Raw genomic sequence first — 12,791 nt, forward strand, 5'->3', positions numbered from 1 at the left:
TTAAATCATCTAAACCAACAACATGTATGTTAGACCCTATTCCATCTAAGCTCCTAAAAGAGGTGCTTCCAGAAGTCATAGATCCTTTTCTGACTATTATTAATTCATCAATGTCTTTAGGATATGTCCCTAAAACCTTCAAATTGGCTTTTATTAAGCCTCATTAAAAAACCTTGATCATAGAGAATTAGTTAATTACAGGCCGATCTCAAATCTCCATTTTCTGTCAAAAATACTAGAAAAGGCAGTATCCTCTCAGCTATGTTCCTTCTAGAGAGAAATGGTATCTCTCAGGATTTTCAGTCAGGATTTAGACCTTATCATATTACGGAGACTGCTCCCATCAGAGTTACAAATGACCTGCTCTTATAATCTGATCGTGGTTGTATTTCTTTATTAGTGCTACTGGATCTTAGTGCTGTGTTTGGCACCATCGACAACAACATTAGACTGCAAATAGAATAGACTACAAAATTATGTTGGCATTAGTGGAATTGCATTGTCATGGTTCAAATCTTACTTATCTGTCCGTTATCCATTCGTAGCAGTGAATGAAGAGATATCATATCGATCACAAGTACAGTATGGAGTACCACAAGGCTCAGTACTAGGACCGCTGCTTTTCACACTTTAGATGTTACCCCTGGGAGATATAAGCAGGAAACATAGTATTAGCTTTCACTGTTATGCTGATGATACTCAGCTCAGTATTTCTTCGCGGGCCGATGAAACCTACAATTCACAAAACTAACAGAATGCATAGTTGATATAAAAAACTGGATGACTAGTAATTTCCTACTGCTAAATTCTGACAAAACAGATGTTTTAATTATTGGACCAAAAAACTCTGCATGTAATAACCTAGAACACTCTCTAAGACTTGATGGCTGCTCTGTCAATTCTTCGTCATCAGTTAGGAACCTAGGTGTGCTATTTGATAGCAATCTTTCCTTTGAAAGCCACGTTTCTAGCATTTGTAAAACTGCATTTTTCCATCTTAAAATATATCTAACCCAAACTCTGGAATAACCTACCTAACATTGTTCGGGAGGCAGACACACTCTGTCAGTTTAAATCTAGATTAAAGACCCATCTCTTTAACCTGGTTTACACATAACACACTATCGTATTTCTGTAGTTCAAATCCGTTAAAGGTAGGGCTGTGCAAAAAATTGAACGCGATTTTCATGCTCATCTCGTCAGTAAAGCTGGTTCTGTGATTAGTAGTAAATCTCCAGCACGTGCTTTCAGATGGAGCGGCATTTACTACACAGAGCCGTAGATCACTGACAAGCTACGCAAAATCGCGTTCAAAATCAGCAATGAATCGTCGCATGGCCCCCCGATTGAGCCTGTTTTCTCCCATGGTTTTTTTTTTCCATTCTGTCACCGATGGAGTTTTGGTTCCTTGCCGCTGTCGCCTCTGGCTTGCTTAGTTGGGGACACTTGACTGATTGCACAGACAATATTGGAAGAAAGCTGAACTGGATGATGTCATCACTGAATCAACTGACTTTAGCTGGAAAAATGACTCTGTTATTGTCTTCTTGCTTTATTGACAAACTATTTTCCTGTGTGATACTCAGTATTATATAAAGCGCTATACAAATAAAGGTGACTTGACATCACATACAGAGTGCTTCCACTCTCCCACTGGCAATATAAGATTAATGCAACCCTTTGATGGAAATAAATGTTGTGATGTTGTGCAAGGCTGTGGAAACAATGCACACTGTGATCAAAGCTAAAGACGGTGCAACGAAAAAGTGTGTGACATTTTTTGGCCAGGCAGAGAATAAACCAACAGAAGTCTATAGAACGTCCCTATTCAGAGAGCTGAGTAAATGTGTGTGTTTTGGACCTTTGAGGTAAACCGGAGCTGGAGCGTTTTCTAATTTCTCCACATCTGTGTGAACAAGAGGCACTCGTGGATCATCATACTGGATCAGCTCCCTTTGGAGAAGAAAGATCAGATGAACTCCATCAGAACTAAAGCTCAAGCTCAAAGCGCAGGAGCAGAGCGAGTTAACGAAGCTCACTCACCAGCTGACGTCACTGGGGCGAGTGAGGATCCTCCTGTAAGCGCCGGCCAGAGAGTAATCCCGAACTTTGTGCCTCATGCTATCGATGTCCAGGTCATCAGCGCTCAGCATGTCTCTGTAGCCTCCACCCACTGCAGGAGACCCACAAACGGCCAGAACACCAGTGAGGAATCAAACACCACCAACAGAAAACACATCTGACCAGCCGAAGAAGATCAGCGGCTGAAAAACGGACGAGCAGAGCTGCTTCTTCTCTTGATGCTAAAGCACACAAACCGTCTTCTCTCTGTTTCTTAATCTTTGCAACTCCAAAGCCCCCATTAACCATACTATAATTCAACTATATTCAACCCGCCACCATGATTACTCACAATATCTACCCACTAAAATATTTGTAGACAATATATTTTTAAAATATTTTAGAGACTGACACAGTTTAAAAAATCTACATTAATGGCATTTTACCATTTTATGAATTTCTGACTTTTCTAACTCTTCCATGTCTAGAAATCACACTTTTACAATGAGGCTTCCTCATATATCCAGATTCTCCCACAATGCCTCACCGCTGTGAGTGGGATAAATGACGTCAAACCCCGGCAGTGGCATCACCACGTCATGAACGGAGTGTTTCTCTGCCTCGTCAGCGGACAGAACGTGAGCAGAGCCTGAAAAACACGAGAGATTCTGTCAGCATCACCATCACACACACACACTCACACTCAGACACACACACACACACACACACACAGACACACTCTCTCTCTCACACACACACACACACTCACACTCAGACACACACACACACACACACACACAGACACACTCTCTCTCTCACACACACACACACACTCACACTCAGACACACACACACACACACACACACAGACACACTCTCTCTCTCACACACACACACACACTCACACTCAGACACACACACACACACACACACACAGACACACTCTCTCTCTCACACACACACACACACTCACACTCAGACACACACACACACACACACACACAGACACACTCTCTCTCTCACACACACACACACACTCACACTCAGACACACACACACACACACACACACAGACACACTCTCTCTCTCACACACACACACACACTCACACTCAGACACACACACACACACACACACACACTCACTCTCACACACACTCACACTCTTGCGCACACACACACACAGACACACTCACACACTCACAGACACCAGGTCTGTACGTTAACTTTTTTTTCCACATAGCACTGGTGCTACAGAAGTTGAAAGTTTTGTAGCAGTAGGGCTGGGTATCGTTCAAAATTTTTCGATATCGATACCGATACCTTGACTTCGATACACGTGATGACACAGAAGAACTCATCCACAATATCCACATTGACCGCCACAAATATCCAGCGCCCCCTGCCATCAGCTCCCGAGTCTCACACACACGAGCGCGACTTCAGCACTAGATTTAGCAACTTTCAGACCCTTTTAGCAGTATTTGCTCTCTCAGTCAGTAGAAAATATGGTTAACACTCGGTTACACTCCACGCGCACACACACTCACACAGTCGCGCGCGCGCACACACTCACACAGTCGCGCGCGCACACACAGTTGCGCACACACACACACAGACACACTCACACACACTCACGTGCACACACACACAGACACACACGCACACTCACTTCCTCTGAGAACCAGATCTCCCTCCACAGCTCTGAGCCCGAAGGCCTCCATGCGTTTGCTGACCATACAGTTCCAGACGTAACTCTGATAGCTGTGGATGTACATCAGCCTGTTGTTACGAGGGATCTGAAGCAGGATAAAGACAGTTAGAGCACTGCGGAGGTCAATAGCGTGTGGGGTTATTTCATGATGTGAAACATTGGGTTCTCTCACCAGTCCGAATGCTGTGATGATGTTGTTTTTGCCGTACTTGGCCAGGCCTCGCAGTAACTGGCCCTCCACGCAGCGTTTGACCGGCAGTTTCTTGAGGGCCGCCTCTGGGTCCTGAGAGCGCGCCCACTCCTCTCTGCACTTCACCAGATAGCCCTTCTCCGCTGGACGCACCGCCAGAGAGACAAACACTCGGTTACACTCCAAAACACCAGCACACAAGTGTGAACAGCTGTTCTCGCTCTAGCATTATTACTCCGGCATTATGGTGTTATTTTACTGACAAATGTCAAGAGCGCACTGTTGTAGCGCGAAAGTACATTAATATGATGCGCGAGCGTGAATCTCTTCGCTCACACATGGATTTCCTTTGCTCTCACACTAAACCGGACGTGCTCTCAGATACACGCTGCTCTCGCCCAGAGGGTGTGCGCGCACTTAAAACGTGTCCACTGCAATCGCAAAGCTCTCATCTCACTCAAAGTGTGCGTGCTCAAACTACGTCCTGTGCACTCACAAATCTCTCCGTGCTCTTGTGCTAGAAATGAATTATTTTCACACCTGGACTAAACGTTGTCAAAAGTTATCAACCAATCAGACTTCCGTGTGAATCAGACTTCAGGAATGCTGCGTGAAATCTAATTGGCTGAGAGGGAACTGCACCTGGAATTATTTTGACAATCAAAGATGGATGCAATTTCGTTACTATTTAATAATATTTAGCAATATTAATATATTAGAAATTACTGGGATTGGGGTGCTTGGACGATTTGTACAAATAAATAACCGAGTAGTCTGTCTGTCTAACTGGTCAAACCCCTCTGAGCGATTTATCTAAAAACAACATATTATAGCCTGTAAGGCTTTTAAGACACTGCATATTAAAAGATCAATGTTATATTATATTATGTCAGATACCTCAACTGAATTTAAAATCAGTGCAATGAATTCTCAATCTGTACAATGATGCCAATAATAAGTAACAATTATAAAGTTTCCTTTCAAATCAACATCAAATGCTAAATGTAAATGATGCACAAGATATAACACAATAAATGCTGTGATAGAATCGCTGTTTGGACATTTATTGGGAGTTTTTTTTTCATCCAAAGTTTGTTTTCAGTTAGATATTTTTTTCATGAAAACTCACTTCATATTAGCTACACATTCAATGGCACAAGACAGTTAATATACAGTTACAGATAACTATTGTCTGCAAATTCATTAAACCCATAGAATATAATGATGTTATGACAAATATTCATTATGGAGGTATCTATGGAAGTAAAATAAAGACAAATGTCTTTGAAACAAAAAAGCATGTTGAATTGCACTAACTGAAAACAATAATGCATTGCATTAACAGTGCTTTGCATGTGCTGTCAGTCGCTCACCAGCAGGTGGCGCAAGACCAAAGCAACAGGTAGAGCAAGCCATTCATTCACAGAAACTGATCTGCAGAAATGGACCAAGCAGTAAATATAAGTTATGATTATCAGGGCCAGCATATATGCGGAAAAGCTAATTAAGACTCAAGAGCTGTGTTTACGTTTAATTCAGCATCTTCGCTGTTACTCGTTTCCCTGTGAAGCCACATGTAAGCAACTTTCTCTACCAAGGAGATTATAATGCTATTTTACCCGACGCTGATATACAGAACTAACATTACATCTAATATATTGATTTCGGTTGCTTAGTTTTAACTCCAGGATTCCCCAACCACACCTAACACGACTCAGTGAACTAATACAGTGACATAAACAAGACCTCAGTCAGTCAGATGTGCAACGCTGAACTTTCTGCCGAATTTGAACCACTTTATTAGTGGAAGCGAATTTGTAAAGTGAAATAAAATGGACTGAAAATTGCCTGTCGAATATTATACATCGTATTTTTAAACAGATTGAATATTTCGGAAGTGAACTCTGGAAGGTGAATATGAATTACTGAATTTTTAATTATGAAAATGTGTGTGAAATATTTTGAATTGAAATATTGACAGCTTAAATAAACAACTATGTTAAATTTCAGCCCCTAAAAACGCAAGCCCTGAAAATACAAGGCATAAAAATGCAAGCACTGTTAATGCAATGCATTATTTTTTCAGTTAGTGCAACTCAAGATGCTTTTTTGTTTCAAAGACATATGGCATTATTTTGCTTCCATAGCATCTTTGGCCTCCACATTTTAATTATTTAGGGAATAGTGCATCTGACTCTGATCTAGTTCTGTCCTAAAGGTGACCTATTATGCCCCTTTTTACAAGATGTAAAATAAGTCCCCAGAGTGTGTATGTGAAATTTTAGCTCAAGATAACCCACAGATCATTTTTTATAGCTTGTTGAAATTGCCACTTTTAGGGTATGAGCCAAAACGCGCCGTTTTTGTGTTTGTTGGTATCGATCCCTCTTTCAGAAGCAACCTTTGCACAACTCCAGTTACTGGAGACACTTTACTCCACAACACTTTAATGAATCTTTGGCTCTGACATTATATCTCCAGCAGCTACAGCAAGAAAACAGTAATGGCGGACCGCTGCTTCTCACTCAGGGCTGTGTCTATGCTAATAGGGCAGAGAGCATCACAAATGGGTGGGACTTTATTTTTATATATATTTCAATCGAAGTACATTTGCTTTCACACACTGTGGCCACACAACTGTGTTCAAACACCTTATAAAAGTGATTTTTGCATAATAAGTCCCCTTTACATCAGAAGATATTTTTATATATATTTCAATCGAAGTACACAAGACATGTATGACCACATGAACTTTAAAGAATCATATACATTTTTGGTTTGTTTAGATAAATCGCTCAGAGGGGTTTGACCAACCAGTTAGACAGACTAGGATATTTATTTGTACAAATCATTCAAGCACCCCAATCCCAGCCATTTCTAATATACATTTGATTAATATTGCTAAATATTATTAAATTGTAACGAAATTGCAGATCCATCTTTTGTCTAAAGAATTCCAGGTGCAGCTCCCTCTCAGCCAATTAGATTTCACGCAGCATTTTAATCGGTCAGTCGCGGAAGTCTGATTGGATGATAACTTTTCACAACGTTTAGTTCAGGGGTTAAAATAATTCATTTCTAGCGCAAGAGCACGGAGAGATTTGTGAGTGCACAGGACAGTTTTAGTGAGAGCAGAGATTCTCGATTGCACGGACAGGTTTTAAGAGCACACTAGGGATGGAACGATTACCGGATTGATGATAAATCATGATAAAATTCCCCACGGTTAGTATTACAGTTTCATCTTTTAATTATCATTAAAACCGTATTCGATTACTGTGATTTGAACACCTGAGGGTAAATAAATACTGCCCAGCACAGTTTTCAGTAACAGTCTCATGTGCGCACAGCACGCAGAGTAGTTTTGTTTTGTGTGAAAACATGGCGGAAAAGCTGGGAGGTTTTAAAAGAGTGCTAAGGGATTAATACAAATGAATATATGAATGAATTAATTATATGAATGCAACTCTGAAGGTTCTGACTGTCTTCAGAAAAGATTTGATAGCATTTTGTTTTCATCTTCACTCCATGTAATACCTAATAAAGAAGTGTTCTTATCGTAATACTGCTTTGTCCACAGAGGTTACGGGGAAACGGCTCTAATTCTGCTGTTCCAATAGCGCCACCTGCTGTCAGCGAGTGGATTTACAGAGACTTATATTTACATTCAGTCTGTGCAGTATTTGTCTGGCCAAAAAAATGGACCGAATTTGCATAACCTGCCGTAAATTTTGACTGGTTGATGAAAAACAAGCTTATGTGGATTCTACACATTTAAATAATTCAGATAAGGTATCTAGAATTATTTATGTAGCAGATAAAATCCATATAATCATTTACTAATCAATTATCATTTTGACTTAACCCTTTTCTTTATTTCAAGGCTGAAATGTGAGAAACTTTAATTACATTTTATGAAACTTTTCAAAGCTATAATTGAACATTTCGTACATGCTATTAGATAAACTGTCGTCAGTCATGCTGTCATTTAAAATCCGGACATCATTATGTGTCGGTACTTTTTTAACATATCCAGCACATTTTAAACAATACCGTGATAATACTGATAACCATGATAATTTAGTGCGAGAGCAAAGAAAATCCGCGTGCGAGCGAAGAGATTCATGCTTGCACATCATATTAATGTACTTTCGCGCTACAACAGTGCACCATATGGCATTAATAAAGGTGTTTTCTTTTGAAACCGGTAACCATCATGTAATTAGCGTTGGTGACAGCAGGAGCGCAGTGATCTCCCAATCAAACACTGATGCAATAGGCTAGAGGAGAACCAGCCTCCCCGAATTAATCTGGTTTCACAAGTCTTTTTCTCCTGATGGAGGTTTGATTCCTGTCACTTTTGGCTTGATAACTGAGAGCTTATAGACAATTACTATTCAGTAAAATCAATCTATTCAGCTGTGCTTGAAACGATCCAGTGAAGTCACTGAATAACCGAACTGAAAGACTGAATAATGCCATTATAGTCTGCAGAGCTGCTTTTTAGCTGAAATTCCTGATTGTACAATTTTGCAGCACTGATGCTGTTTTCTGTTTACTGCTGTAAAGCTGATCTGAAGCAATCTGTATTGTAAAAAGCACAACATGACTTGTTTGTGTTTTGCATTCAAACTCATCAAGCTCATTTGTGCGCTTCATTAATGTTCAGTGTCAGATGAGCACGGATGGACACAAAGCTCTAGCTCACCCGATATCTCACAGAAATAAGTGTATTTTACTCAAATGAAAGACATTAGTCACATTTTACTGAAACACTCTCTTAAGTCACTGGTACGTGGCTCACCTGCACTCAATGAGTAAGTGTAGAAATGACTGAAGGAAAGGCTAATGAGAGAATCTGACCTCCAGGACGAGGTTTCAGGATGAGATCCACGACCTCCTTCCAGTTGTTCTGCAGTATAGCCCTGTGAATAAGAGCCAACGGCAAACCATGAGTTTCAGAGACACAGGTGTGAGTGTGTGTGTGCGTATGAGTGTGTGCGCGCGCACGTGTATGTGTGTGTGAGTGAGTGCGTGTGTGTGCGCGTGTGTGTGCATGCATATGTGTGAGTGCGTGTGTGTGAGTGTGCGCGTTTTTGTGACAAATGAGGACATAAATGTGTATAATGACAAAGGTATGACATAGGTATTACAAGGAGAAGGTGACTTTTCAGGACATTACCCCATGTCCCCACTTTTCAAAACGCATATAAATCACACAGAATGAGTTTTTTTGAGAAAGTAAAAATGCAGAAAGTTTCCTGTGAGGGGTAGGTTTAGGGGTAGGGTTGGTGTAGGGCAATAGAATATACGGTCTGTACAGTATAAAAAACATTACGCCTATGGGATGTCCCCACTTTTCACAAAAACAAACCTGTGTGCGTATGAGTGTGTGTGTGTGTGTGTGCGTGCGTATGTATGTGCGTGTGTGTATGTGTGAGTGCGTATGAGTGAGTGTGTGTGTGTGTGCGTATGAGTGTGTGCGCGTGCGTGTGTATGTGTGAGTGCGTGCGTGCGTGTGTATGTGTGAGTGCGTGTGCGTATTCGTATGCGTATGCGTATGAGTGAGTGTGTGTGTGTGTGTGCGTACAGCCGAATCCAGGACATTTTGGGCAATTAAGAAATCCCGGCCGGACGCATTTTTGTAGGTCCAAAAAGAGAACATGTCCGGGGAAAAGGGTCTTCTTACATTACTGACAAACTATTTCCCTGTTTAAAACGGTAAAGCTGCTTTGACACGACTAGTATTGTAGAAAGCACTATACAAATAAAGGTGACTTGACTTGACCAGGGAAAACATACTGCATGGCCACACTGGTCGAGCTGATCTACCTGCAACAATAACCAGCTTAACTAGCTTGTGCCAGTGACAAACCAGCAGTGCTCATAGAACTTCAACATGAGGGTGAATAAATGAAGAATTTTAGATTTTTCTCCCTTAACTCTTCCTTGCAGCCCAGCTTAGAATGAAGCGAGTCTAAACCGGTTTAAATGTTTATCAGACCGAGAGAACAAAACATGCGTCAACCAGCAGCAGTGTCTCACCTGAGAACCACCGTGAAGTGGTTTCCCTGCAGTTCTCCAAGTTTCAAGGGCTGTTTCTTATAGCTGAAGTTCCCCAGCTTCAGGTTCATGAGGCATTTGTTGAGGTGAGACAGTCTCTCAGCGCTGATCCTGTGGAGACACATTCAGATTCATGTAAACACGAGCGAGTCTGAGGACAGCAGACATCTGACGGGGTTCACTCACTTCAGCACTGCGATCTCCTGCACCGTGACGGCCCTCTTGTCTTTGGTGCCCATGTAGGAGAACATGTTGGGTCTGACCCTACAGAAACAGAGGAGGAGCTGTGAGCGGGGCGTTAGGGAGCGGCAGCGGCGGCTCAGACCAGTGTTTCACAGACCTGAGCTCCAAGTTTCAAGGGCTGTTTCTTATAGCTGAAGTTCCCCAGCTTCAGGTTCATGAGGCATTTGTTGAGGTGAGACAGTCTCTCAGCGCTGATCCTGTGGAGACACATTCAGATTCATGTAAACACGAGCGAGTCTGAGGACAGCAGACATCTGACGGGGTTCACTCACTTCAGCACTGCGATCTCCTGCACCGTGACGGCCCTCTTGTCTTTGGTGCCCATGTAGGAGAACATGTTGGGTCTGACCCTACAGAAACAGAGGAGGAGCTATGAGCAGGGCGTTAGGGAGCGGCAGCGGCGGCTCAGACCAGTGTTTCACAGACCTGAGGAACTTGGACAGGAGGTTGATGGCGTCCATGGTGTCCTTGTTCTCTTTATAGAGCACGAAATGACAGAAACTCCCGCGGTTCTTCGGCCACGAGTGCTTTCGAGGGGCTTCGGTGGGACACATGAGGAAGAGACGAAAGACACAACATGAAAATGCAGCACAGACTCAAACAACATATAACTGAGTTTTTTTTAAATTGCTTTATTTAAATTTTTTAACAAAAACATATGTGGTCAATAACACCAGTGCAATATCTACAAAAACTATTCATCAAATCAATTTAGACGGCAGCATTGCATGTGCTACTGAACTGAGCATTAACACTCACAGCTTATTATATTCAGAACACCTCCACAATATTTCCACACAATAACAGCTTTTTAATTAGCACAGCTGTCGGGTTATCAGTATAATTCAAGCACTGTTTCCTGATGTTTTAACTAGAGATGCACCGATCTATCGGCCGATTTTCCTCATGATCGGCCCGGATCGGTGATCGGTCGGTCAGTCTCGCTTCTTTCCGATTCGTTTTGTTACCAGCGGCACAGGCAATAACATCAGCCGCGGATTCTCGCTCTCTTCTCTCCGACGACCCCTTCTCTCTCACACACGTCTCATTCACTCCGGTTAAATAGTGCTTGTATTGAGCATTATTTTAGTCATTCCCGCAGGTTTTGCGCTTACTAGTGGATCAATATTAGTGGAGCGCACACAAGCCGCGCTCAGTCTCAAACAGCTTGTGAGCCACAAATACCAAAATGAGTGGCTAACTGCGCTAAAACGTTCAAATACATACAAAATTATGTCAAAATGCCCGTCTTGGCGAGTATCCAGTTAAACGCAGTCAGTTTTGGAACGTTAAATAGTTGAGAAAGAGAACGCATGTTGTGTAAGATGGGCCTGTTTACACCTGGTCACTTCATGGGTTTTGTCTGATGGGATAGCTATCAGATCGTGTAAAGACCAGGTGTAAATGCCCTCCGAAACGCATTCGAGACGGATATAAATCCGATCGCTCAAACCACTTTAGGAGGTGGTCTGGGACGCATTCCAGACGAAACTGGACCAGTGTAAATGCATCTGGTTGTTGAAACCACATATGTAAATGTTACTCCTCCCAAAATGATAAAATAATAAACTTGCAATTTTTTTTATTTGTTCTTATTTTATTACTGACTTTTTACTTGTTTTTTTATGAAAATAAAACTTTGTGTTAAAGAATAGTAGATTTTTGTTTGTATATACTGTCAATTATAGTTCTTAGAAAGAAAATCGGAATCGGCAAAAATCGGTATCGGCAGATCACACTAACAAAAAAATCGGAATCGGCGCATCTCTAGTTTTAACATCTTTAGTTGCAGTCAGCAGACGGAGGTCAAGAGACAAGTTTTCACAGCTCTGGGTACAGCAAAAAATGTCTTCATGGAATAAACATATTCACTATATATTTCTACATACTACACTGCTTCAGTCACTTGGTTTGTATTTCTGCACACCTCAAACACAGAACAACATCACCCAACATAAGCACGCTTCTGGCAATCACCTCAGCTTTACTCTGCTATTTTGGGATCCTGATTTAGTCCTACAGATTCATAAAGGCACATTAAAATTGTGATCAAAAATTCTAAATAAAAGATGGTTCGTCAGCATTTGAATGAATTCACTTTTTGAATGAAAGTCCAACAGAAGGACAGATTCCCCGACGCGCCCGTCCCGGGGCCGATGTGCGATCGATCTTACCTGCCGAGGGCCGGAGCTCTGTCCAGAGAGCGAGAGGAGCGTTAGGAGAACAAGAGAGCGTTACTCGGGACAGTGAGGAGACACGCATGCGTTCACAGCGCAGCTCTGGGAACCGTTCCGTTCCATTCAACTCACTGATAGTCCAGGTGATGATATGTGCAAAATTTGAGGTGATATGTTCACTTCTTCATAAAAGCATGAAACTTGGTACAATTGTACAGGTTAGGGCCCTTAGGCATGGGATGGTATGAGATTTTGACAGTATGATAACCCTAACCAAAAATATCATGGTTTCATGGTATCACGGTATTGTCGTTACAGCTCTAAAATGTGTTATTTTTAAATGA

The 12,791-nt window shown here is 41.8% G+C and overlaps 1 protein-coding gene across 1 annotated transcript in view; it reads right to left on the reverse strand.

Moving 5' to 3' along the window:
* LOC107758226 (pseudouridylate synthase 7 homolog) overlaps nt 1–12,791 on the reverse strand; it is a 21,464-nt gene that overhangs the window by 4,520 nt on the left and 4,153 nt on the right. Inside the window, exons 5-16 of the mRNA XM_016575906.1 lie at nt 12,445–12,585; nt 10,697–10,808; nt 10,543–10,620; nt 10,353–10,467; nt 10,214–10,311; nt 10,010–10,138; nt 8,828–8,889; nt 3,947–4,107; nt 3,733–3,859; nt 2,609–2,710; nt 2,044–2,173; nt 1,862–1,953 (exon numbers count right to left, since the gene is read on the reverse strand). Coding sequence (XP_016431392.1) covers nt 1,862–1,953; nt 2,044–2,173; nt 2,609–2,710; nt 3,733–3,859; nt 3,947–4,107; nt 8,828–8,889; nt 10,010–10,138; nt 10,214–10,311; nt 10,353–10,467; nt 10,543–10,620; nt 10,697–10,808; nt 12,445–12,585 — 1,347 coding nt within the window. The remainder of the gene's footprint in view (nt 1–1,861; nt 1,954–2,043; nt 2,174–2,608; nt 2,711–3,732; nt 3,860–3,946; nt 4,108–8,827; nt 8,890–10,009; nt 10,139–10,213; nt 10,312–10,352; nt 10,468–10,542; nt 10,621–10,696; nt 10,809–12,444; nt 12,586–12,791) is intronic.

Source organism: Sinocyclocheilus rhinocerous, unplaced genomic scaffold, assembly GCF_001515625.1.
Source record: "Sinocyclocheilus rhinocerous isolate Xijiao unplaced genomic scaffold, SAMN03320098_v1.1 scaffold3581, whole genome shotgun sequence".
NCBI classification, from domain to species: domain Eukaryota; kingdom Metazoa; phylum Chordata; class Actinopteri; order Cypriniformes; family Cyprinidae; genus Sinocyclocheilus; species Sinocyclocheilus rhinocerous.